Here is a 25,439-nt window from a genome sequence, read left to right as displayed (position 1 = left end):
AAGAGGTCAAGACTAGAGATAAGAGTCATGAGCGTGCAAGTGGTAATTGAACTATGGGTGTGTATGAGTTCTTGCAAGAAGGAGATATACTGAAGAAGAGTGGACCAAAGTCTACTAGTGTTTAAGAGATAGGGAAAAGAAAAGTACCCTTCAGAGGAGAGGAAAATTACAGAAGATGAAGAGTATGAGGACAGAATAGTATCATGAAAGCCAAAAACAATAAATTCCAAAAATAGTGACTAAGTGACAGTGTCAACTAAAGAAGGTATCACAAGAACAAGAAGGATCTATTCAGATAATATTTTAAAGATTTCCATTGGTGAAACAATATGGAGATCATTTGGTGACACCTACAAACACACTTTCAGTGTTGCGGTGGTGAAGGAAGAGAAGTAAAGGGAGAAAGCAATTGTCTTTCCAGGTTTCCTCCAAGAAATTTAACTGATTTTGACAATGTTTGATTGCATTACACAAAACCATCAAATTCCTTTCTATCCAAAGAAAATTTCATTTAAGTGGTAATTTAGTTCAATAATTACTGACTTTCCAAAAATTTTAATATTAGAAATTGTTTCTAATTATCTGTAAATAAACATAGTATCAGGATGCCTGGGTGGCTCCGCGGTTGATCATCGGTCTTCGGCTCAGGGCATGATCCTGGTCCAGGGACCGAGTTCTGCATCGGGTTCCCTACAGGGAGCCTACTTCTCCCTCTGCCTATGTCTCTGCCTCTCTCATGAATAAATAAATAAAAAAAAATCTGTTTTAAAAAAATAAATAAACCTAGTACCAAAGGCATTTGGGCTCTGGACTAGGGGAGATGGTTAGAAAAAGATCCACATATTCTGAGAATATATATATATATATATATATATATATATATATATATTACATCTAGTTGATGTATATCTATGTATATCTACACTAGTAGATATATATATAGTTTAAAAGTTTGCAAAACTATATGTTATTTGAAGATAACATACATAGCAAATGTATGTAGTATATAGTAAAACAAAAGTGAGTGAACACTAAACACAGAATTCAAAATGATACTTACTACTCAAGAGGGAAGAAAGGGGGAAGCCATCAAGGAGGTGTCAACAGGAAGCTCCAAGGATATTAGTAATGTTCTCTTTCTTAAGCTGGGTCATGGGACACAGTTATTCTTCATAATTTTTACATACATTAGCTATGTTATTTTTATTATTCCTATTCCTATAGTAAATAGGAAGCAAGATACAAAGTGGTTCTTCAGAGATCCAGGGTCAGAGCAGATTTTTATTTCTTTTTCTTCTATTATTTTGTGTGGAAAAAGTCTTGGGCCTGGTTGTAGGCAAAGAGAAGAAGGCAACAAAGAGAAAAGTTCATGAGTAATAGGAGTAGACCTAGAGGACACAGATGGAAGATTGGCCTATCAGAGGGGTGAATTTGAGAACAACAGGTGTGGATGTATATGAATTTGAGGTGAAGGGATCCCTGGGTGGCGCAGCGGTTTGGCGCCTGCCTTTGGCCCAGGGCACGATCCTGAAGACCCAGGATCGAATCCCACGTCAGGCTCCCGGTGCATGGAGCCTGCTTCTCCCTCTGCCTGTGTCTCTGCCTCTCTCTGTGTGTGTGACTATCATAAATAAATAAAAATTTATAAAAAAAAAAAATGAATTTGAGGTGAAGAAGAGGAAATTGATGTGATTGGTGCCTTATAGTCTCTATTATGTTCATGGAAGAAGGAAAGTTTGCTCAGAGTCGAGTGAACTCAGTTTTGAGGGAAGTGATGGGTTTTCAAAACCAGTCTGTAGGAAATGGAAGCAAGACCTTGCATGTGACAAGAAGCACTGCCGAGTGAAGTAGGAGGCCTGGCATCCATCTTGGTCATAGATAGTACAGAAGGAAGGAAAAACATATTAAAATTTTTTTCCTTCTTGCTTAAAAAATAAGCCAACATTTCAAGTCCAGAGATGCTCCTCTTGCTCTAATGTATGCTGAAGTGACTGCTGGTCCTCCTTGGTGACTCCACTATTTTAGCTCCATTTAACTTCTCTCCTATGTCTGAACCTACTCTGTCCTTTTCATTTTTCATTTCATTTTTGTGATGTGTTAGGAGCAAACACAAAAAGTTATTTTAGAATTAGGAGAAGCCGTGGAGATTACCTCCTCCAAACTATCCTGTAACAAGGAACTTATGATCCTGAGAAGTCACATATCTTGCTCAAGATCACAAAGTAAATTCATAGCAAAATGTGGGCTAGAACCCAGGTCAGCTGACTCAGAGGTCAGTGTTCTTTATTAGTTCTTGAGAAATCATGGAACTTAGCCCAGATTTCTTCTTCAGTCTTTAATTTAGGATTCCAGTAAGACTGCCTAATTTTCATGACAGTTTGAAAGTGGCAATCAAGAAAGACCCAGGTCAAGTGCCAGCCCCTCTGTGAATACAGGATCGCAATCTGGACATTCAACCTTTCACAAGCTCCTCACTAGATTATAAACTCCTTATGGGTAAGAGTCAATTCTTTTTTAAGTTTTTATTTTAATCACCCAGCGCTCATCTTGACAAGTGTACTCCTTAATCCCCATCATCTATTTCACCCTCCCCCCCACCTCCCTTCTGGTAACCATCAATTTGTTCTCTAGAGTTAAGGGTTGATAGTTTCTTGATTTGTCTCTCTTCATTTTTCCCCTTTGTTTCTTAAATTCCACATATGAATGATATATCATACAGTATTTGTCTTTTTTTCTGACTTATTTCACTTAGCATAATACTCTCCAGTCCCACCCATGTCATGGAGAATGGCAAGATTTCATTCTTTTAATGGCAGAGTAATATTCCATTGTATGTATGCATGTCTCTGTGTGTGTGTGTGTGTGTGTGTGTGTGTGTGTGTGTGTACCACTCTTCTTTATCCATTCATCGATCAATGGACACTTGGGTTGCTACCATATTTTGGCTATTGTATTTATTTAATGCTGCTATAAATATAGGGGTGCATGAATCCCTTTGAACTGGCATCTTTGTATTCTTTGGGTAAACATTCAGTAATGTGATTGCTGGATCGTATGGTAGTTCTATTTTTAACTTTTTGAGGAACCTCCATACTGTCTTCCACAGTGGCTGCACCAGTCTATTCCCATCAACAGTGCATGAGGGTTCCTTTCTTTCCACATCCTCACCAACAACTGTTGTTTCTTATGTTGTTGATTTTAGCCATTCTGACAGGTGTGAGGTGATATCTTACAGTTTTGATTTTCATTTCCCTGGTGATTAGTGATGTTGAGCATCTTTCCATGTGTCTGTTGGCCATCTGGATGTCTTCTTTCAAGAAATGTCTGCTCAGATCTTCTGCTCATTTTTAATTGGATTATTTGGTCTTTGAGTGTTGAGTTTTGTAAGTTATTCAGTATATTGAATATGTCATTTGCAAATATCTTCTCCCATTCCATAGGTTGCTGTTTCGTTTTTCTGATTATTTCCTTCACTGTGCAGAAACTTTATTTTGAGGTAGTCCCAATAGTTTATTTTTGCTTTCATTTCCCTTGCCTCAGGGGACCTATCTAGAAAAAAAGTTGCTATGGCTAATGTCAGCAAAATTACTGCCTGTCCTCTCTTCTAGGATTTTTATGGCTTCAGTTCTGACATTTAAGTGTTTAATCCATTTTGAATTTATTTTTATGTAATATAAGAAAGTGGTCCAGTTCCATTCTTTTGCATGTTGCTGTCTAGCTTTCGCAATGCCATTTGTTGAAGAGATTGTATTTCTCCCAGTAGATATTCTTTTCTGCTTTGTCAGAGATTAATTGACCATATAACTGTGGGCTTATTTCTGGATTTTCTATTCTGTTCCATTGATCTGTGTGTCTATTTTTATGGCTATACCATACTGTTTTGATGAATACAACTTTGTAATGTACCTTGAAGTCCAGAATTGTGATGCTTCCAGCTTTGTTCTTCTTTTTTAAGATTGCTTCAGTTATTCGGGGTCTTTGCTGGTTCCACACAATTTTAGGAGGGGTCATTTCTTACTTATTTTATTATTTCCTCAGCACTCAGTATTAAATACTATTGTATTTAATAGGATCATAGGGAAAAAATTTTTAAAAAAAGAAAGCAGGAATAAGACCATATTTTGCTTAGAAATGAAATACTGCTGGGCAGTAACTGAGCTCTTGTTCATAGAATTTTGTTCCATAGCTCATGAACTCATGCCAGAATGAGGTTAAGATTCTTAGTTTGGTCTTATGCCTTCTGACCAGTTGTTCCAAGGACCCACCTACCCATCGACAGAGAAAGTAAAAATGACAGTAGTAGGTATAAAATTTTAAAAAGAATGATGGGCTCCGAAGTGTCTTAAAGGCTCTCAGACTACTATAGAGCAGGGATACGCTCTGGCTGAAGTTCAGGACTAAAGCACCATCCACATCAGCTGTAGGCAACAAAGAACTTTCAACTCTGTACCTTGTACTTCCTCTGCATTTTACGACTAAGCAGCTCATAGAAGGAGGGGTTTTAAGCTTGTTATTTGCAGAGTAACAGAAAGCTGAGTCAGGTAGGACTGGTTGTATGCCAAAGTAAACTCAGACCAGAAGCCACCTGAGTGTTTCTGTTGGCAAGGACAGATTCAAAAAGTATAAAAACCATGTCATGGAGTAAAATAATACACTATATTCTCCCCATAACTACTTGCCTACTGACTAAAAACATATCCCATTCCTATTAAAAAGATATTCAACAACTACCCTCTCCAGAGTCAGATAAAGGTTCAACATGATTCCCCTCTCCCTACTTGGAATTAGGTACTAAAAGCAAAGGACAGCAGTCTTAGTTCAATAATTATACTTCCCCCAAGAGAGAAACCCAGGTTTCTCCCCCCATTAATTGTGAGAATAAGTGTAAGAACTCTAGAGAAGAGAAGAAACTAACATTTGTTAAATACTTACTCTAGGTAGTTGCTAGATGCTCTCCATTAACCCTCATAAGATGCTTCTGTTAAGGAACCTGTTTTGGAAGAAGTGGGGTACTGAAATTCAGAGATGTTGGGGAACTTGTGGAAGGTCCTACCAGTAGAAGTAGCAAAGCAAGGACTGACACTCCATAGTTCATGTTCTTTCTCTTATGCGACTATATTTCCCCATAAAGGAACATGTAGGAACTCAGTTTCCTTTAGGCAAATCTAGGACATAGAATGCATCTGAACCAATATAAAACTTGACTTGTGTCTTCTCTAACTTGACTTTCCTCAGGCCCATTTGTGAGTTCATATGCTTTCCAGAGACTCTTGGGCACACAGGACCACAATGTTTGGTTGATTTGACTTTTAAGTATACTGTTTTGTTCATTCTCAATCTGAGATTATTTCAAGGTTTAATGAATTCCACCCATGGAAGACGCTGACATTTGGTCCTTCTTGGTAAAGAAGGTGGGAATGATAGGGTAAAGAGAGTAAGCAATGTGACCTAGCTCCATTCTAACTATATGGATGATTGGCTGCACCTGCTTCTTAGTTGCACGTACTATTTGCTCTACCTGGCACTGTACCCACACTACTTACACTTACCTGTTTTTCAAGGAAGTTTTAGGGACACTTCCCTCTATAATCGTTCTATTTCTGATTCCAAGGTGAGTCAGAATCCTCCTTTCATTGTCATTACTCTGCATACGCTATTAAAATATTTAATGTATGTGTCATAATAGTTGAATTATTCTTTCTTCACCAGAGTTTCACCTTATTTAGGCAAGGCCCTTCTCTGAAGATTGATGAAATCCATTTTCTTTTTTTTAAGATTTTATTTATTTATTCATGAGAGACAGAGAGAGAGAGAGAGAGAGAGAGGCAGAGACACAGGCAGAGGGAGAAGCAGGCTCCATCCAGGGAGCCTGACGTGGGACTTGATCCCAGGACTCCAGGATCATACCCTGGGCTGTGGCGACTGAGCCACCTGGGCTGCCCTGAAATCAATTTTCAAGAGTAGAAGGGTAGACAGACAAAGGCACCAACAGAATTCAGTGGGGGAAAGAAGAATCTTTTCAACAGATGGCTGGGACAGTTGGATATGCAAAAAATGAAGTTGGATCACTACCTCACACCATATACAAAAGTTACTTAAAATGGATCATAGACATAAATGTAAAAGCTAAAACTGTAAAAATCTTACAAGAAAACAGAGGAGTGAATCTTCATGCCCTTGAGTTAAGCAATGATTTCTTAGGTATGACACCAAAAGCATAAATAACAAAAGAAAAAAACAGATAAACTGGACTTCATCAAAATCAGAAGCTTCTGTGCTGCAAAGGACACAATAAAGTAAAAAGACAACCCACAAAAACAGAGGAAGTATTTTCAAATCATATATCTGATATGGGACTCGTATCTACAATAATATAAAGAACTATTACAACTCAATTTAAAAAAATTTAAATGGGCAATGAATTTGAATAGGCATTTCTCCAAAGAACATATACAAATGCCCAATAAGGTCACAAAAAGATGCTTCACATCACTAATCATTAGGGAAGCAAAACAAAACAAAATGATGAGATATACTTTATGAGAATGGCTAAAACAAAAAAGATGAACATAGTAAGTGTTAACAAGGATGTGGAGAAATTGGTAACCTCATACACTGCTGGTGAGATTGGAAAGTGGTGCAGCCACTTTGGAAAAGAATCTGGTCATTCCTCAAAATGTTGAACATAAAGTTATCATATGACCAAGCAATTCCACTCATAGGTATATGCCCAAGAGAAATGAAAACATAGGTACACAAAAATATGTACACCAATATTCATAGCATCATTATGCATAACAACCCAAATATCCATCCACAAATGAATGGATATTATGTCAACTATACGTCAATTAAAAATTTTAAAGATTAAAATTTAAAAACTAGATGAGAGATCCCTGGGTGGCTCAGCAGTTTAGCACCTGCCTTCCGCCTGGGGTGCGGTCCTCGAGTCCTGGGATCGAGTCCCTCATTGGGTTCCCTGCATAGAGCCTGCTTCTCCCTCTGCTTCTCTCTGTGTGCATGACTCTCGTGAATAAATGAATAGAATCTTAAAAAGCTAAAAAAAAAAATTTAAAAACTAGATGAATGGACAAACAAAATGTGACAGATCTGTACAATGAAGTATTATTCAATAATAAAAAGGAATGGGGTCATCTGGGTGGCTCGGGTGGTAAGCATTGAACTCTTAGTTTCGGTTCAGGTGATGATCCCTGTGTTATGACATGGAGCCCTCCAAGCTGGGCTCCATGCTCAGTGGGGAGTCTGCTCGAGGATTCTCTCTCTCCCTCTGCCTTTGCTCCTCCTCCTGCTTGCACTCTCTCTCTCTCCCTCTAAAAGCAACAACAATAAAAAGGAATGAAGCACTGATGCATGCTGCAAGATGGATGCACCTGGAAACCATGCTAAGTGAAAGAAGCAGAGATATATGATTCCACTTATACAAAATATCTAGAATAGGCAACCCCATGGAGACAGAAAGTAGACTAGTGACTGCAAGGATCAGTGGGGTTGGGAGGAAATGGGGAATGACTGCTAGGGGTATGGGATTTCTTTTGGGGTTGATGAAAATGTTCTAAAATCAGAAAGTGGTAATGGTTGCACTACTGTGACTATACCAGCAATCACTAAATTATACACTTTAAAGGAGTGAATTTTATGATATAGGAATTATATGTCAACAAGGCTGTTATTTGAAAAAGAAAACGAGAATTAACAAGAAAGCACTGAGACTTCTAGGACCACAAGAGGAGGGTGACTTTCAGATTCATTAGGAAAAACTCCCAGGAACACAAAGCAGGAATACTTAGTAAGGTGGCTGAAATCTTCATAGTGACTTCTTTGATACATATGAGTTGTCTTTTATAGTGATTTATTTATTCATGAGAAAGAGAGAGAGAGAGAGAGAGAAAGCAGGCTCCCCATGGAGCAGGGAGCCCAACACAGTGCTTGATCCCAGGACCTCAGGATCATGACCTGAGGCAAAGGCAGATGCTTAACCGACTGAGCCACCCAAGTGCCCCTATAATGATTTAGTAATTAAATCTATAAAACTATATGGAACTGTCAATTAAGTGATGAACAATAAATAAAATGTGGTGTTATGGGCTAGATTATGCTCCCTGCCCCCCAATTCATATGTTGTTGAAGTCCTAACTCCAGTACTTCAGAAGGTGACTATTTGAAGATATGGTTTTTAAAGAAGTAATTAAGTTAAAATGAGGTCATCAGGGAGGGCTCTGATCTAATCTGTTACCCTTATAAGAAGATGCCACAGGGACACACCAAGGGAAGATGTGTATGAAGACACTGAGAGGAGACAGCCATCTCCAAGGCCAGGACAGAGGCCTCAGAAGAAGCCAAACCTGCAGACAGCTTGACCTTCTAACATCCGGGACCATGAGAAAATAAATTCTGTTTTTTAAACCACCCAGTGTGGGCAGCTTTGTTACAACAACCCTAGCAAACCAATAACTGCAGTATATGCCTGCAATGAGAGAGTTAGCCATGGAAAGGAGTAAGTAGTGATGCACGCTGCAACATGGATGAGCCTTGGAAACTTAGGCTAAAAGACAGAAGCCAGGGCAGCCCGGGTGGTTTAGTGCTGCCTTCGGCCCAGGGTGTGATCCTGGAGACCCGGAATCAAGCCCCATGTCAGGCTCCCCGCATGGAGCCTGCTTCTCCCTCTGTCTGTGTCTCTGCCTCTCTCTCTCTCTCTCTCTCTCTCTCTCTCTGTGTGTGTCTCTAATGAATAAATGAATAAAATCTTAAAAAAAAAAAAGTAACTTAAAAAAAAAAAAAAGACAGAAGCCAGTCTCGGGGCACCTCGCTAGCTCAGTCAGGGGAACACATGGCTCTTGATCTTTGGGGTTGTAAGTTCGAGCCCCACGCTGGGTGTAGTGATTATTTAAAGAAGTAAATGAATGACTAAACTACATTAAAAAAAAAAAAAAGCCAGTCTCAAATGACTACATGTTGTATGATTCAATTTATATAAAATGTCCAGAATAGGTAAATCAAGAGAGATATAAAATAGATTAGTGGTTCTCTAGGGCTTTGGAGGTAGGGAGACTTGGGAAAGTCACTCATGGGTTAGGAGAATCTTTCTGTGGGTAATGAAAATGTTCTAAAACTGACTGGTGATTGGTTGTACAACTCCATGAATATACTCAAAACCATTGAAGTTTACACTGTCAGTGAAAATGGTATGTGAATTATAGATCTCAATAAAGCTGTTACTTAGAAAAAAAAAAGAGCAGGGGCACCTGGGTGGCTCAAGTGGTTGAGGGTCTGCCTTCAACCCAGGGCGTGATCCTGGGGTCTGGGGATCGAGTCCCACATTGGGTTCCCTGCATGGAGCCTGCTTCTCCCTCTGCCTGTGTCTCTGCCTCTCTCTGTGAGTCTCTCATGAATAAATAAAATCTTTAAAAATAAATAAATAAAAATCCATTTAAAAAAAAAGAGCATATGGAAAGCAAGGGAGAAAATTGCTAGGGAAGTACGCTCATGCTCCATTAACAGTTCTGAGTGTAGAACATTCTAGTAAGTGGTAACATAAGAAACAAAGAAATAAAGGCAACCTGACCTCTGCTTCCTTCAGAAAAAAAGCAGGATAGGAAGCTGGCCTCGAAGAGAGCAGGGTTTCATGGCCCCAGCATTATTGAGAGTTGAGCTGCGTAATTGTTGTGGGGGGTGTCCTGCACATTACAAGATGCTCAGCAGCACTTCCAGTCTTTACCCACTAGATGTGCACAATGCCACCGTCATCCCCAGTCGTGACAACAACCCAAAGTGTCAGTTGCCCCCTATTGAGAATGGGGGGGGGGGGTACCTGGAGAAATGGAAATAAAGGTTAACCTTACAATGTAACAAACAGACCCCTGCTTGCCTGAATTTTAATTTTGGGGTCTCTTAAGGCAGGGCAGTAGAATGTGAGTAGAAGAACATAGGCACCATTTTGAAAGAGAATATGTGTCTGATACCAGAAAGAAAAGGGGGGAGTCTGGACAGTTTTAGATAAAAGTTGCCAAAATAGTGTTTGGCACCTTTTTGGTACAAATTCTGCCATTCTTTATGGCCCCATAACTTCCTCCCTGGATATAGAAAAGGTTTCCAATATTTTTTTATAGAAGCTATAAAAGTGAGCACCTGGGCAGCTCAGTTGGTTAAGCATCTGCCTTTGGCTCAGGTCATGATCCGAGGCTCCCTTGTCAGGCTCCCTGCTCAGCTGGGAGCCTGCTTCTCCCCTGTCTATTGCTCCTCCTGCTGTGCTCTCTCTCTCTCAAATAAAATGAATGAATGAAAGAAAGAAAGAAAGAAAGAAAGAAAGAAAGAAAGAAAGAAAGAAAGAAAGAAGGAAAGAAAGAGAAAGAAAGAAAGAAAGAAAGAAAGAAAAGAAAGAAAAAAGAAAGAAAGAAAGAAAGAAAGAAAGAAAGAAAGAAAGAAAGAAAGAAAAGGAAAAGAGAAGGAAGAGAAGAGAGAAGAAGAGAGAGAAGAGAAGAGAAGAGAAGAGAAGAGAAGAGAAGAGAAGAGAAGAGAAGAGAAGAGAAGAGAGAGAAAGAAGAGAAAAAAGAAACACAACTACAAAGCCCGAGTGCCCTACCCACCCATAATTGTTGACCCGGGATATATCTGTAGGACTCATAACAACTTAGGTTATGCTGGATAAGAACGAACTGCAAAGTTTAGTGGCTCATTACACCTGTTCATTTTTCGCAGGCCACGTGCTCATCATGGCTTGTGTGGGGCTCTGCTCCCTGTCTCCTCACTCTGGGATCTAGGCTGATGGAAGAGCTACTGTCATGAACATTGACAGAATGTGGTAAAGGGAAGTGTGTTCTGGGGTCTTGAGCTGCCAATTATGTGTTTCTGCCCATCCCTAACACGTGTCACTTCTGCCCAGAATTCAGAAGACCCCACCCAAGCACAGGAAGGCCCGAAAGTGCAGTCATACCATGTGATTAGAAGACAGAGAGCCAGAAATACTTAATGAATAGTGTTAAATACCCTTAAAGCACTTGTCCGTATTGCCTTCCCACTTCATATCATCATCTAGCTGAATACATCTGGAATACGTATATGCAGGACATTACCATTGGTGCTCAAAATAGGGCCCTCTTATAAGTAGTCTTTTCCATCTTGCTTGTCTAGGCCGACTATCTCATGGGAAACCTTCCAGGGCAGCTGGTATAGCTCTAAGTCATTCTTTTTAATGATTACATAATATCTCATGGTGAAGATAAACCATAATTAGGTCAAATGTATGGCTAGAACTAAGAAGAGGTCCAGGTTCTCTGGGATATTTGGTAATCTATAAATTTTGTATCCTGTCATCTCAGACTGGAAGAAATTGGCTTTATTTTTTTTTTTAATTTTTTTTTTTAGAAATTGGCTTTAATTCCTGCCCCCCTCGTGACTGCCAAGTCCTTTGTTCTGATGTTAGAGAGTGCTGGGTGCTAAGCCCAGGCACTCAAGGAAGAAAATAAAATTCTATTTTCTTATTTTTCTAATTATCTCGCTTATTTACATACATCCTTTCACTACTTTTTTTGTCTAAAATAAGGGAAAATGTGGACTACGTTTAAGAACAAAGGGCACCGTATCAAGTTTTATTTTTAAGTACAGGCAAATGGCACCAACCATAATTTCTCCTCACCTCCACTCACTGCCTCTCTCTACTTCTGTGACTCTTCTGTCCTTTATTCCCTGTCCTCCACTCTTCCTTACTCTTCCCTTCCTTTTTCTCTTCTGGACACCTTCAACTGGTCTTCCATTTCACTTATCTCAAATTAAAAACAGAGAATGTAGAAGGGGAAATGGTTAAAGATAAGGAGGACAAGAAAAAGCATGTCAAACTCTTATGCAAATTATGTTCCTTTTCCAGTGATCTTAGGACCAGAAAAATTGCCCAAACTTCTCAGTTGCCAGCTTTCACTTAAAGCTACTACCTCTCCAGAACACTCAGTCCTCCCTTTACATTCCCATTCTATCTCATGCAATATCAAAAAAAAGAGCAAATATATTAAAATAAGAAAGTTAGGAAGCTTGTCTTTGCAGAAGCACTTTCTGATGTTTTCCACTCTGTGGTCTTCCTTAGATTTTTTTAAATCCCAGGGTTGTGGGATGCATGGGTGGCTAGGCAGTTAAGCATCTACCTTCAGCTCAGGGCGTGATGAGTCCCGCATCGGGCTCCCCGGCAGGGAGCCTGCTTCTCCTTCTGCCTGTGTCTCTGCCTCTCTCTCTGTCTCATGAATAAATAAAATCTTTTTTAAAGTAAATATATAAATCTCAGAGTTGTGAGTTCAAGCCCTATGGAGTCTTCCAAAAAAAAAAAAAAAAAAAGCTGACCTCAAATCAAGAGTTGGATGCTTATCGGACTGAGCCTCCCAGGCACCTCTGAAGTATTTTATAGTGTAATTCTAAAGAGTTTATCCCTTAAACATTTGCTTTTTTAATGTTTATTTTTAAATTGTCTTATAAAGGGACACCTGGGTGGCTCAATGGTTGAGCATCTCCCTTTGGCATAGGGTGTGATCCTGGGAGGCTGCTTCTCTCTCTGCCTCTGTCTGTGTCTCTCATGAATAAATAAATAAAATCTTTTAATAAATAAATAAATAAATAAATAAAATCTTTAATAAATAAATAATTTTTAAAAACTAGACTCTCAGGGACTTAGCCTATTTGAATGGTGTTATCCAAATTATTAGAAGTCTTTATTTTTCTTTTCAAAGTGAGTTACTGCCTTGTTCCTCCTTGTTGGAACTGACCCGTCCTTTATCTCTACCACATGTCCTAATCAAATAAACTAATCTAATAATTGGTTATTGCAAGGAATCTCTCTCCCTGCTCCTCTCCTTCACCAAATCAAGGTCCTCAGCCTTCCAAGTAGCATAAGTTTAGAAAGAGTTTCTACGATATACTGCCATCCACTAACATGAATCTGAAACCAGGCAAAAGGGAAGGGTGGGGCTTGGCAACTTGGTATGAACAGACAAGGACTCTGCTTTTATTCAGAGTATTGCTCCTCAGAAAAATGGGGAAGGACAGGAAGGATTTGCAAAGCTGGTTTTTCTGCACTTCTGGCTGTAACAGGCTTGATCATAAAAGGGACCTGTGTTAAACATTAAACAAAAATGGAGACCATTTTTTTTTTTAAATGTTGATCAATATAGGGTTTTAAAGGAATGAGAAGAGGGCCTTCCAGTTATGGCAGCATGAATAGATAGGCAATTTCTTTCTGCAAAAACAAAACAAAAAAAAATGTATAAAACTAGGCGAAATTGTTAAAACCAGCCATTTCCAGGAACTGGAATTTAACCAAAGTCAAACAACAAATTAAGAAGCTGTTGTGACTCAGTTAAACGAATATTTGTTGGGGCAGCCCGGATGGCTCGGTGGTTTAGCGCCACCTTCAGCCTAGGGCCTGATTCTGGAGACCCGGGATCGAGTCCCACGTTGGGCTCCCTGCATGGAGCCTGCTTCTCCCTCTGCCTGTGTCTCTGCCTCTCTCTGCCTCTCTTTCTGTGTGTCTGTCATGAATAAATAAAATCTTAAAAAGAAAAAAAAACAGGAATATTTGTTAAGTAGAGTCACGGGGTGTCTGTTGGTAAGTCTCTGTGCAAAAAAGGATTACTATCAAAATAGAGAATTTTATTTCTTACAGGTTCTGGAGAAGATTCAAGGCACGCTGCAAGGGGCCATCTGGGGAGGTCAAAGCAGGGCGCCTTGGTGGAGAGTGTGACAGGACCTGGGGCACATACCTTTATAGGGTCAAGTGGAACCTTTGGGATTCCCAGGCTGAGCCTGGATTGGTTAGTTCAAACCAGAGAGAACAGGAGTTTGATAAGCTTCCCAGGGGTCTTATGTAAGGATGCACAAGGGGAAGGCCCTAGGAGGTGGGGGGAGACTGCTCACCTCAAGGGCCACTGGGGGCCATATCAGGAACTTAGGTTTACTCAGGAGTCTGCTGTATTCTCTGGGCAATGATTGCAAGAGAGCTCACAGCAGTTCAAGGCCCCCACAGGCCACCTGGCCACACAATACTATGGAGTAGTTCAGCTCAACTCTCAAAAGAAGCTTTTATTTCTGAAAAGCTCCTAGATCTTCAGGTAGAAGCAGCTGGAGGCCATGGCCTTTTCCCTGGGACTGCTGCCTTTACTCACTCAATGACTTTTAAGTAATGTGCTGCTAGCTCTGAAAACAAGGCGTTTTGCTGCCAGGGGAAACATGCAATTCAGGGTGGTAACTGAGTGGCTGAAAATCCTTGGCTCTATGGGTTCAACAAGGAAATGAGCAGGGAAGAAGGGGTATATATAGAGAGAAGGGGAGTCAGAAAACATAATTGAAGAAATAATGGCTGGACACTTCCCAAGTCTGATGAAAGATATTAAACTATGGACTCAAGAAGCTCAGCCAAGATAAAAAACACCAACGAAACACAAAAAGAATCACACAAAGATGTATCATAGTCAAACTGCTGAAAGCCAAAGATAACAGGAAAATCTTGAAAGCAGGGAAAGAAGTGACCGTAACTCACTGGGGAATAACAAGATCATTAATAGCTGACTTCTCATCAGCCAGAAGCCAGTGGAATGACATGATCAAAGTGTTGAAAGGAAAAACTGCCAACTAAGAATTCTATATCCAGCCTAACTATTCTTCAAAAATGAAGGTGAAATAAGATATTTCCAAATAAACAAATTCATGGTAACGGAACTGCTTTATAAGAAATATTAAAGAATATCCTTCATGTTGGAAGTAAATGAGATCAGAGGGTTATTCAAATGCACAGGAAGGAATGAAGAACCCAAGAAATGGTAAATATGTAATTAAATATAAGACTATATATCTGTCTCTACTTCCTGAAAAATGTAAGACTGTATAGCACAAGTACTAAAATTAGAATGATATAGATTAGCAAGGCTTCTGCACAAGCATGACATGCAAATTTGTGAAGTGTTCCATATTTTTTTGAATTACTATATTGTGTGTCTAAAACTAATATTACACATATGTTAACTACACTGGAATTAAAATTAAAAACCTAATAAAGTTTTAGAGCACCTGGGTGGCTCAGTCGGTTAAGCGTCTGCTTTCAGCTCAGGTCATGATCAGTTCTTCCCAACTAGGTCATGATCTCCGGGTCCTGGGATCGAGTCCCATGTTGGGCTCTCTGCTCAGCAGGGAATCTGCTTCTCTCTCTCCCTCTGCCCCTCTCCCGCTTGTGCTAGTTCTCTCTCTCTCTCTCTCTCTCTCAAATAAATCTTAAAAAAAAAAAAAAAGCAATCAAGCCACAGAGGAAACTGAAGTGCATATTACTAAATGAGAAGCCAATCTGAAGAGGCTACATAACATACGAATCTAATGTCTGACGTTCTGGAAAAAGCAAAACTATGGCAGCAGTAAAAAGGGGTGGTGTCGGGAGTGGGAGGGGGAGATGAATGGACAGAGCACAGACAATTTTTAGGGCACTGAAAATACTGTGTGATATTTATAATGACAGATACAAGTCATTATAATTTTGTCCAAGTCCATAGAATGCACATCAAGAGTGAGCCCTAGGGGCGCCTGGGTGGCTCAGTCCGTTAAGCATCTGTCTTCAGCCAGGTCATGGTCCCCAGGTCCTGGATCCAGCCTCGTGTCAGGCTCCCCGCCACCATGCTCACATAGTTTCTCTCTCTCTTTAATAAATAAAATCTTTAAAAGTAAAAAGAGTGAATCCTAAGGTAAACTGTGACTTTGGAGTGGTTATGACATGTCAATGTGGATTCATCTGTGGTTTAAAAAAAAAAAAAAAACACTAATCTGGTGAGTGACATCAATGAGGGAGACCACGCATGTGTGCAGGCAAGAGGTATATGAAAAATCTCTGTACCTTACTCTGAATTTTGTTGTACCTAAAACAGCTCTAAAAAAAATGGTGAAAACAACACAATATACTACATGGATGAGCATGTATTCCTTCCACAAATATTTGAATGCTTACTATGTCAGGCCCTGCGGTAAGCACTGAACAACAATAACACAACAGATCAAATCCTTACTTTATATATATATATATTCCAGTGGGTAGAGCTGGATGCTTAAAAAAAAATCAATATGTAATATCAGATAGTGACCCATGCAAACTTTAAAGAACATTAAGAAGTAGACCTGGATCCCATTTGGTAGGTAGTGATTAACTGTGAATAATAAACATACGATAAACTCTCTCTAAAAAAAAAAAAAGTAGACCTGAATTAAAACATGGGACATGCCTACATCTTTATACAACGTAGTCAGGGAATAAAGGAACATTTGGACAGAGACCTGAGTCAAGTGAAGGCGAGGCCTGTTGGCTGTCTGTGGGAAACCGGGTAGGAATAACACAGAGCCCCAAAGCCCGAGCTGCCTGTACTTGGGAATGGGAGGCAATGGACGGGACCCCAAGGTGCAGGCTGGAGGGGCAGGAGAGGTCAACGAGATAGCTCAGGATCGCGGAGGGCTTAGCGGCCCTGGTAAGGACTCTGAATCTACAGATGATTTGGGCAAATGACCGTCAGATGACCACGGTGGATGTGAAGAGGAGGGAGAGGCTGGCAGAGAGCCCGAGGACCCGGGTAGATGATGCCTCATAAGGATAAACGGACAAATGGCAGCGTTCACAAACTCATGAGAAATCATGCACATAAATACCAGATGAAACCGTGGAAAGGGTGTAAAAGTGGCTTCACTGGTGGGTGAGGAAGTCGGAGCATGAGGCTGCTGCTTCTCACTATAGGCCTTTTAAATATGATTTGACTTCTTAACTCTAAGGGTTTTTTTTTAAAAGCTTGTGAAAGTTCTTGCTGAAGGGTGGAAACCTCAACTGTAAATGCATTGGATGTGAAATAGCCCGGACCTTGGAGCCAGTGATAGGAGAGTGGAAGCCCTGATGGCCAGGGTTGGACTAGTCTGTGCAGATCACAGGCACTTGATGCTCCTCCCGGGAACACAATGGGATAACATGATCTTAGGCTCATGAGGTTGAGCCCCACGGGGGGGCTCCATACTCAGCAGGGAGCCTGAGATTCTCTTTCCCTCTGCCCCTCCCACTCCTGCTCACTCCAGCTGTCTCTCAAATAAGTCCTTAAAAAAATAGGTGGAAAATGATACTGTGCTTTCATTTGCACATCTTCAATTAAAAGGAGACTTATCTATTTGCATCATTTTGTGAATTGCACATTCCTGTCTTTTGCCCATTTTTCTGGTCTTTTTCTTACTAATTTGCAAAAGACTAACACATTAGCCATTTATCGTAACTATTACAAACGTCTTCCTGACCTGTTTGCCTTCTGATGTATTTGATACATAAAATATTTATGTAGGTAAATATTTTTAGGCTTTCCTACCCTGTGATCAGTAAATATCTATCTTCTTCCCCAACACCTCCTTTTATTTTATCCATTTTTTTTTTAAGATTCTATTGGAGAGAGATAGAACGAGCAGGGAGGGGGCAGAGGGGAGGAGGAGGAGCAGGCCCCCCACTGAGCAGGGTGCCTGCCATCAGGCTCAATCCCAGGACCCTGAGCCACCCAGGTGCTCCTATTTTACCCATGTTTTTAAAGCCTAAGGGCCAGAGGTATTCTTTTGGGTGCTTACTCAGCAGACAAGACTTCAGTGACATAACACGAAGGCTTATGAGAATGAGTGGATCCTTCTTAATATGGCTTATGATTTAGAATCCTCAGTCACATACGGTGTTTCCTGCCAATATATCTATTTATGTTCTCTTCATGCAGCCACCTGACAGCTGTCCCCTGTTTTCTCAGGTGCTCAAGAACAGTGATGGCAAACTTCAAGGGCCATGCTCTCCCAGGGAGTTTCTTCTTGATAGTTGGACTGTGGTGGTCGGTGAAGTACCCACTAATATACTTCCGCCAGAAGGGGAAGAGCAGCCAACTGACTCATTACCATCAGCGTCTTGAGATCATTGAAGCTGCGATCAGAACTTTGTTTTCAGTTGTTGGTAAGAAGGGGGCCATATGGTCCAGGGGATCACCCCATCACACCCCGAAACTTTAACCCACTTTCTGGACCCTGTGAAATGGCTGTTTCCATGGGCAGATAATAGAACAAGGGTTTTCAGTTGGCCACGACATATTTTATAGAGTCTGTTGTGTCCTGAGCTTTGTGACTGTTAACAGCACCTGACATCATAGTGCACCATGAAAAACTACCAAATGAACTACATTCTTTGCCCTAGAAGGATGTAGGTGTAAGTTGTAGGAACAGAAGACATACTTAAGGAAAAAGATAAAACACAAGTTAGAAAAAATAATAAGAGCAAGCTCACGTACACGAGCTAAGGGAAAGTACTAAGTGGAATTTGGTTTCAGAAAAGTCATCATGTTTCCAGTTGTTCCTCCACTAGAATCTTAAGAGTAGTTACCACCTAATTCATACCTTCCACTCCCACATCTCAAGCAATCACAAAAATGGGGACTGTATGCTAGACGGCCGGTAAGAGAGGCAGGGGCAGGGACTAAAGGAACCAACAGAGGGCTGTCTGGAAGGGATCTCCCTTTACTGTGCCCCGTTCCAACAAAACCCACACACTCCCACTGACTCGCCATCCATTCCGCCCCACTAGTGGCCACGTGAGAAGGCGCCCGCCATGCCAACAGCACAAAGTGTTCTTCGTCCGCATCAGCCTGTCATGGGGGGGGGGGGGGGCTTCGTTCTGCAACTGCACCTAGCCACTTGTCATCTTAGGCCCACAGTGTCTCAGGAGGAACTGAAGTAACACCAGGAGCTCCTTCTGGAGTGTGCAAAGGCACTTAGCTTTGTTTGCCCAGTCCTGCTGAATTTTCCCATCTGCTAGTCATTCGGGCATCTCCTCTTTCTGGAGTCGAGAAGTGACAGGAACTACACAGCTTCAGTGCTAAGGACAGCATCAACGCTGCCGAGAAAACGAGAGCTGGCAAAGTATCTGGCCTCTTTGCTGGGTGCAAATACTACTCATTCAACAGTATCTCCCTGAGCTCCCACCCAGTACAGGAACTCACTCTTCCAGGTTTGGGGGACACAGCTGGGGGAACCAGAGTCCCTGCCCTCACAGAGCTTCTGTTCTGGTGCAGTGGGACTTCCTTCTCCGGGCTCCTCTCCACCAACTCCTTGATCCTTCACACATAAATCAGGGAGAGGCTGGGTTTAAGAAAAAACTGTTCGGGGAACAGGGTCCAGAAGGTTGTCATGGAGGATTATTCTAGGCCCCAAGGACATGTTGGGTACCAGGCATAAAGGCCAATCTCTTGCCTTCCAAAACAGGTGATGGAGCAGAAGAGCTAAGAACTGCGAGCCTCCCGGTTCTCCCAGTGTTTAGGACACGGGGCCCTGAAGCCATGGGAAGGACTCACAGAGCTCACTCTGTGCTCAGGAAAACCACTTTCGAGGTCTCCCTGAGGACCACACACCTGGGCATTTTCAAAAAGGGCTTTCAGAAGGGCGTTTCACCCCTTTGCACATGCACAAGTATCTCTACGACCAGGGTATCTCGGCTGGGATTCCATTATTTTCAACCTAATGGTTTCTTTCCAGGATTTTTGCTCACTTAGCCCAAAGATTAATGTATCAGCTACCTTCTCACTTATGTGGTAAATGCTTTGCTTTCCGCTCAGCGACTAGGCAAATATCCTGTGGACCCAGGTGGCTGTTGCTATGGCTGCCTCCCTCACACCCCAACCCCGAAGGAACGACAAAGGTCAGGGGTCTACGCAGGTTCCTCGGCAAATGCCTCACCTTGCACTCAGATAGCTGCATCTGAGGGAGCAGAGCAGGCCCCATGACCCAAGGCCACCTCCACCCTGGGCTCAGCGTCACTCAGGCCGCAGGGGTACTGTCTCCTGCCCGTGCTGGAGCCCCTCTGCCCTCCTCAGTTTGCACTCTCATCCCCCTGCAGGGATCCTGGCAGAGCAGTTCGTTCCAGACGGGCCCCACCTCCACCTGTACCATGAAAACCAGTGGGTAAAGCTAATGAATTGGCAGCACAGCACCATGTATTTGTTCTTTGCCGTCTCGGGAATCATGGATATGCTCACCTATCTCATCACCCACGTCCCCCTGGGGCTGGACAGATTGGTTATGGCTGTGGCAACATTCACCGAAGGTAACTTAGGGATTCGGGTGGAAACGGACAAAACAAGACACGGATAAATTGTGATTATGGGGGATCAGGGCAGAAAGATGAGAAATACTGCCAATACAGTAACTTTCCCCCAGAAAACCCAAATCTCTGAATTTCAGAACACCTGAACAGGGCTTGGCCCTGTGCTCTGGATACAGGTGACATGTTCCAGAAAGCAGCACAAGAAAACATAAGATGTGCAGCCGAAGTCCCTGGCTCTCGGGGCACAGACACTGGCTGCCCCCCCCCCCCCACGCTCATGTGTACGAGTGCATGTGTACACATTGCAGTGAGACGCACAGTAACTCTCCAAGCCCTGGCTGGATGCCACCGCCCCAGAAGGTCACTTCCTCTGCTGGGGGAAGAGAAACCGAACTCCACCTCCTACCCTGGAGCGTTGCTGTCTGGACCCCATCATCACAAACCTCAGGAGGCCCACCCAGCAGCTAGGACAGAGCTCCCAATAGGAACTCCTACAGGAGCATTCTGTAACCCAACAACCTCACTTACTCCTGCACCTCAGGAAGAATCAGAAAAAATAAAAAATAAAAAGGTTGGCTGAATGAGAGCAGAACTGAATTTCAAGTACATGCATGCACAATCCGTCACAGGTCAGCAACATGCCTCACCTACACGTCCTGTATCAAGTAGAGAGAGATTTTAAAAGATCCAGCCTTTGCAGCTTACGTCCACTTCATACATACGCAAAATAAACCTCATCTGTGCTGGTTGCCGTGCAATGTTCTATGAACTGATTCCCCAACTGCTGAAAAATCTAGCTGTGAGACAGGGGTAGGAAGGATTTCTAGCAACGGAAGAAGTTCCAGATGGACTTGCCCAAGTTCCTCTGTGATGGCTGAAATTGCTTTGTGCAGGTTTTCTCTTCTACTACCACGTCCATAACCGGCCGCCCTTGGACCAGCACATCCACTCCCTGCTGCTGTGTGCAGTGTTCGGAGGGGCTTTCAGCATCTTCCTAGAAGTGATCCTCCGGGACAATATTGTGCTGCAACTTTTCCGAACCAGTCTTGTGATTCTCCAGGGCACCTGGTTCTGGCAGGTAATCATGCAAAACAATGCTCTTCACGTTGTGTGGACTCGGGGAGCCCCACTGGGCTTGCCCAAGGCACGTCCGGCAGCACAGCACAGACACGCTCGTGAAGGGGGTTAGGTGGCCACTTGTCCTCCCCATGCTCCCCTCTGACTTAGGTCATTTTATCCATGAGTAGCGTGCTGAGAAACTGACCGGCTGAACCTGCTGAACCCGCAGAGCATATGTAGGGAGCATATTCCCAAAACTCCCCATCCGCTCTCCCCAGTGGAGGAACTGATACCATCGGTTTACAGGCTCCACTTGCAAGACTGCTTTCAAGGATCATTTCTATAGTTTGTTACAGGCTCCACCTGCTAAACTGCTCACTTGAGACGCAGGCCCTGAAATGTTGTTTTAGATAAGCCTGTACTAGAACCAGAATTAACTTAGAGCAATTCTCCCGCGCAGAAGGGCCTTTCTATGCTGACGGAGGTATGGGAAGGATGAGGGAGTGGGGGACGTATGGACAACTTGGGTAGCCATGGGAAGGCAGCGAGCTTCCTTCTCAGGACCAACAAAGGCCGGCTTCTCTGTATTAAACCCACCAGATCGGGTTCGTGCTGTTCCCACCTTCTGGAGAACCCGAATGGGACCAGAAAGATGACGCAAACATCATGTTCGTCACCATGTGCTTCTGCTGGCACTACTTGGCTGCCCTCTGCATTGTGGCCATCAGCTACTCTCTGGTGTACTGGTAAGTCCAAGGGGAGACAACTTCTGTCTAGCTTTTTCCTCCTAACCACAGCTTGTCCCCAAAGTCTATTACACTGCATCATTTTTATTTCCAGTGAAGTATTTATTCCCACCTTCCGTAACTAAGCAGTTCTAACGTCTACCACTTGAGTGCCAACTCTATGCCCAGTTTTGCACAAGGTACTCTACACCTGCAAATGAGGGTGATGAGATTCTGAGACGTTAAAGGACTGTCTGGTCATAGTAACCTGACAGACCCGGGTTTCAAAGGCAGTGCTGACGGACTGGAAGCCTGCCGTGTGAAGGGAGAAACTCTGAATTAGGCTTGGTACTGGACTGCAGGCCCCTGCTCTGTCCATCCTTCTGAACCCACCACCTTATTCCTGGATTTGCCCCACCTCCCTCCCAGAGATGTGGCAATCAGGACACCGTCACAGTGAGTGCTCCTTCCAGTGCTCGTCACAGGCCACTGTAATAGCCGATCTTCCCAGGCACGCAGGGTCCCTGGCACTGTGGTAAGCACTCAAGTCTACTACCCCACTGAATCCTCATTATTTTATGAAGTCTGTGCTGTAACGTTTTACGGATGGGGAAACCAAGGCTTCAAAGACTGAGTAATCTGATCGAGGTCACCCTCTGAGTCAGTGGCAGACTCGGCCTTGAACTGCAATGCAAGTGACATTTCTGGATATGCTAGTGATTAGTTCTGTTGTAGCTACCCCTCATTTTTTCTAGTTTCTGATTCCCCTACCCAAAGCAGATATACTTCCCCCACACAGAGCTCCATGCAGACCAAACAGAAGGGAACTTAAAATCAGTTTCCTTTAGTTCTACTGCCTGGTCAGTGAGACAACAAATAGACAGGAGCCCTATGTTTAGCCTGTTACATTATTAAATATTGTTAGTTATGAGTCTCTACCTACCAATGAGTACTGTCCCGAAGTGAGATGTGCAGACAACCACAGTAGTTGACAGACATACAAAGAAAACGCTTTGAGAACCAGTAGATGCCGTAACATGCTTTGGTTGAGAGAATAAACGAATCTGGGGGCCTAATTTCATGGGCTCCTACTGTTGCTCTGTTACAGCCATCTGACTCGGTTTAAGAGGCATGGAGGAGAAATCATTGGCATTCAGAAGCTGAAGTCAGATCCCACTTACCAGACGTCCCTCTTGGGTGGCTCAGATGAGGAATGAGAGGCCACCAGCCATCGACGTGGGGCGCACATGCCCCTCCGAGTCCGAATAGCTGGCGTGTGCGAAGGGGAGGCTCATCTCCCTTTCAATGCTTGCTCTGGTCTGCTCTTAAGGTTTTACAGATTAAGGTTCTATATATTTGCACCTTCTCGTTTAACTAAAGTCTGTGTTGCTGCGGTATCCTTCATAAAGAAAAATGAAGCAAGCCTTCGGTTGTGTCTCAGTATGAAGACAGATCAAAGACTCTCGAAGTTTCAGAACAGGATGTGGCCTCATGGAGAAATCCAGGATATGAATCCGGCAGAAAATACCGCTTTTGGTAACCTATCCCCTTTTTTCTCTCAAGAATACAGGTACTTTCTTATCAGAAAATAAGTAAATGAGACTGCCTTTATTTTAAAGATACAATTCCAGCACAGATTTTTAAGTAAAAAAGTTCACAAGCTTTGGTACATTAAATGTCATCTGTTAAGCATTTCCTATTTAACCAGTAATACTCCAGAGTACTGCAATACCACTGATAAGTGATGACACTGGGCCAAAGGTGACTTTTGTTTTGTTTTTAAATCAGGAAGCTAGTTAATGGCCCAGCTGAGAGCTGGAATACAGATATTCTGGGTCCTCAGAAGTACCCTAATCAGAAGATGCTAACAGAAAGTCTGTGTAATGAGGTAGCGAAAAAAGTGGCAGGTTATAAAGACCTTGAATTTAAATACAGCTGAAAGCAAAGGGTAAAAATCCTGCAAAGGGTAAGAATCCTGCAAAGGATGTGGACCTTGAACTAGTAATATAAAGTCTTGACACTCTAATCTTGGTTCTGGATTTTTTTTTCTTTTTTTAAAACGTCCTTCAACAAGTGTTTATTAGACATCTGCTTTGCACCAGCACTGAAATGGTGGGAAGGATTAATGAGATCCATGTCCAGCAAGGAATTCAGTCTAATGGGGAAGAAATGCAAGCAGTTGCATGCAGGGTGACTGGTGCCATAAGGGTAAGTACAACTCCCATGAGAAGCCTGGGAGGGGAAGAGATGGGGAGCGTACCCGGTAGAGACAGCACGCTCCAGGCGGAGAGAACAAAAGCCATGAAATCATGAAAGAACACCGAGAGTGAATTAAGTTCTACACACTGACAACAGTGTGGGCCAGGACAAATCTGAAAGGCTTTCTGGACAAACAGCACGGCGCTTCCCGCACTCTGAAACGCACCATACCCCACGTGATTCACACAGCCACCCCTAATGGAAGCGCACGGGGTTCTGCAGAGAAGCTGATCAGCCGAAGGCCACACAGGTAAAGCCAGCCTTCCGGACTCAAAAGCCAGCTCACTTCTCATTAGAGCCTCCTTGCTATTTCACACAAATAGAGGAGAGATCTTTTACATGAAGCACCGTGTGCTCTTTGGCGGAAATGCTGCACTTAAGTGAAAGCTGACCTCCCATGGTTAGCCAGCACTTCAGTGCTGAAGTCACATCTCCGGGGTTAAGAAGCAGCTCTCTGAAAATGCGATTTAATCATGAGCAGAGAACCTGTGAGTCCCCTTTCAGGATCCACTTTCATTTGCCTGCTAAGTAGGAACCCAAACCTCCATTCAGTAAGCACCGGAGGACCTGTTGTGGGCAGTTAACATGAAACATAAGTTCTTTCCTTAGGGACTGGAGCTGGGTGTCAGGAACCTATTCCCCGTTTTACCTTCACAGTTAAGGATCTCCATCTCAGATTGAAGGGCCAGGGGTAGGAAATGCAGTATTTCCTCCAGAGTGAGGAGTTGAGGTGTGACGACCACCCAGGAACTTATTGTGACACCTCTTTGACAACAGTTTGGGAAACCATGGAACTGATCGACCCTGGAAAAAAAAATTCTTAGATGTGGTATTAAAGCACAAACCCACCACAATGCTATTCACCAAATCCACTCTTAGGCACGCGGTCTCAATTAATTTTACCAACCTCCGAACCTTGGGTGTGGGGGCTCAACAGCCGCCACGAGTTCTGGACTTGTTCTCCCCAAAACATCCACCGCAGCCACCGCATCTCCACAAGACCCCTGAGGTCTGTATCTGAGGAACCATGCTCGATGCAGATACCGGTACATCGCTTGGACAACAGCAGGGGTTACCATTCCTCAGCACTCCAGACAAGCCGGGCGGTACAAACCATGCTCACCAGGGCGTCAGTCCTACACTAGCACCCTGCGACACCCCTGTTCCCCGAGCACGCAGATAAATGTCTCCAGGCACTGGGTGGACAGACGGAGCCAGGTGACTTCAGAAAACGCAAGGGTGGGGCAGGGCTGGGGTTGAATGCCAAAACTACT

At 42.9% G+C, this 25,439-nt stretch overlaps 1 protein-coding gene and 1 pseudogene across 4 annotated transcripts in view; both read left to right on the top strand.

Moving 5' to 3' along the window:
* TMEM45B (transmembrane protein 45B) overlaps window positions 1–23,932 on the top strand; it is a 33,325-nt gene extending 9,393 nt beyond the window's left edge. For 3 of the 4 annotated variants that reach the window (XM_035716481.2, XM_025464914.2, XM_025464919.3), the window contains exons 2-6: window positions 17,787–17,983; window positions 19,916–20,122; window positions 21,016–21,200; window positions 21,782–21,927; window positions 23,015–23,932. In XM_035716481.2, coding sequence (XP_035572374.1) covers window positions 17,803–17,983; window positions 19,916–20,122; window positions 21,016–21,200; window positions 21,782–21,927; window positions 23,015–23,123 — 828 coding nt within the window. In that variant the 5' untranslated portion in view covers window positions 17,787–17,802 and the 3' untranslated portion in view covers window positions 23,124–23,932. Of the gene's footprint in view, window positions 1–2,206; window positions 2,497–17,786; window positions 17,984–19,915; window positions 20,123–21,015; window positions 21,201–21,781; window positions 21,928–23,014 lie in introns of those variants that run through there. The other variant, XM_035716480.2, reaches the window with a different exon arrangement.
* Window positions 14,876–14,967, top strand: LOC112671576 (U6 spliceosomal RNA; annotated as a pseudogene).
* Window positions 23,933–25,439: the final 1,507 nt, after the last annotated feature.

The sequence above is a fragment of the Canis lupus genome, chromosome 5 (genome assembly GCF_003254725.2).
Source record: "Canis lupus dingo isolate Sandy chromosome 5, ASM325472v2, whole genome shotgun sequence".
In the NCBI taxonomy this organism is placed as follows: domain Eukaryota; kingdom Metazoa; phylum Chordata; class Mammalia; order Carnivora; family Canidae; genus Canis; species Canis lupus.
This window is presented reverse-complemented; position numbering and strand designations above follow the sequence as displayed.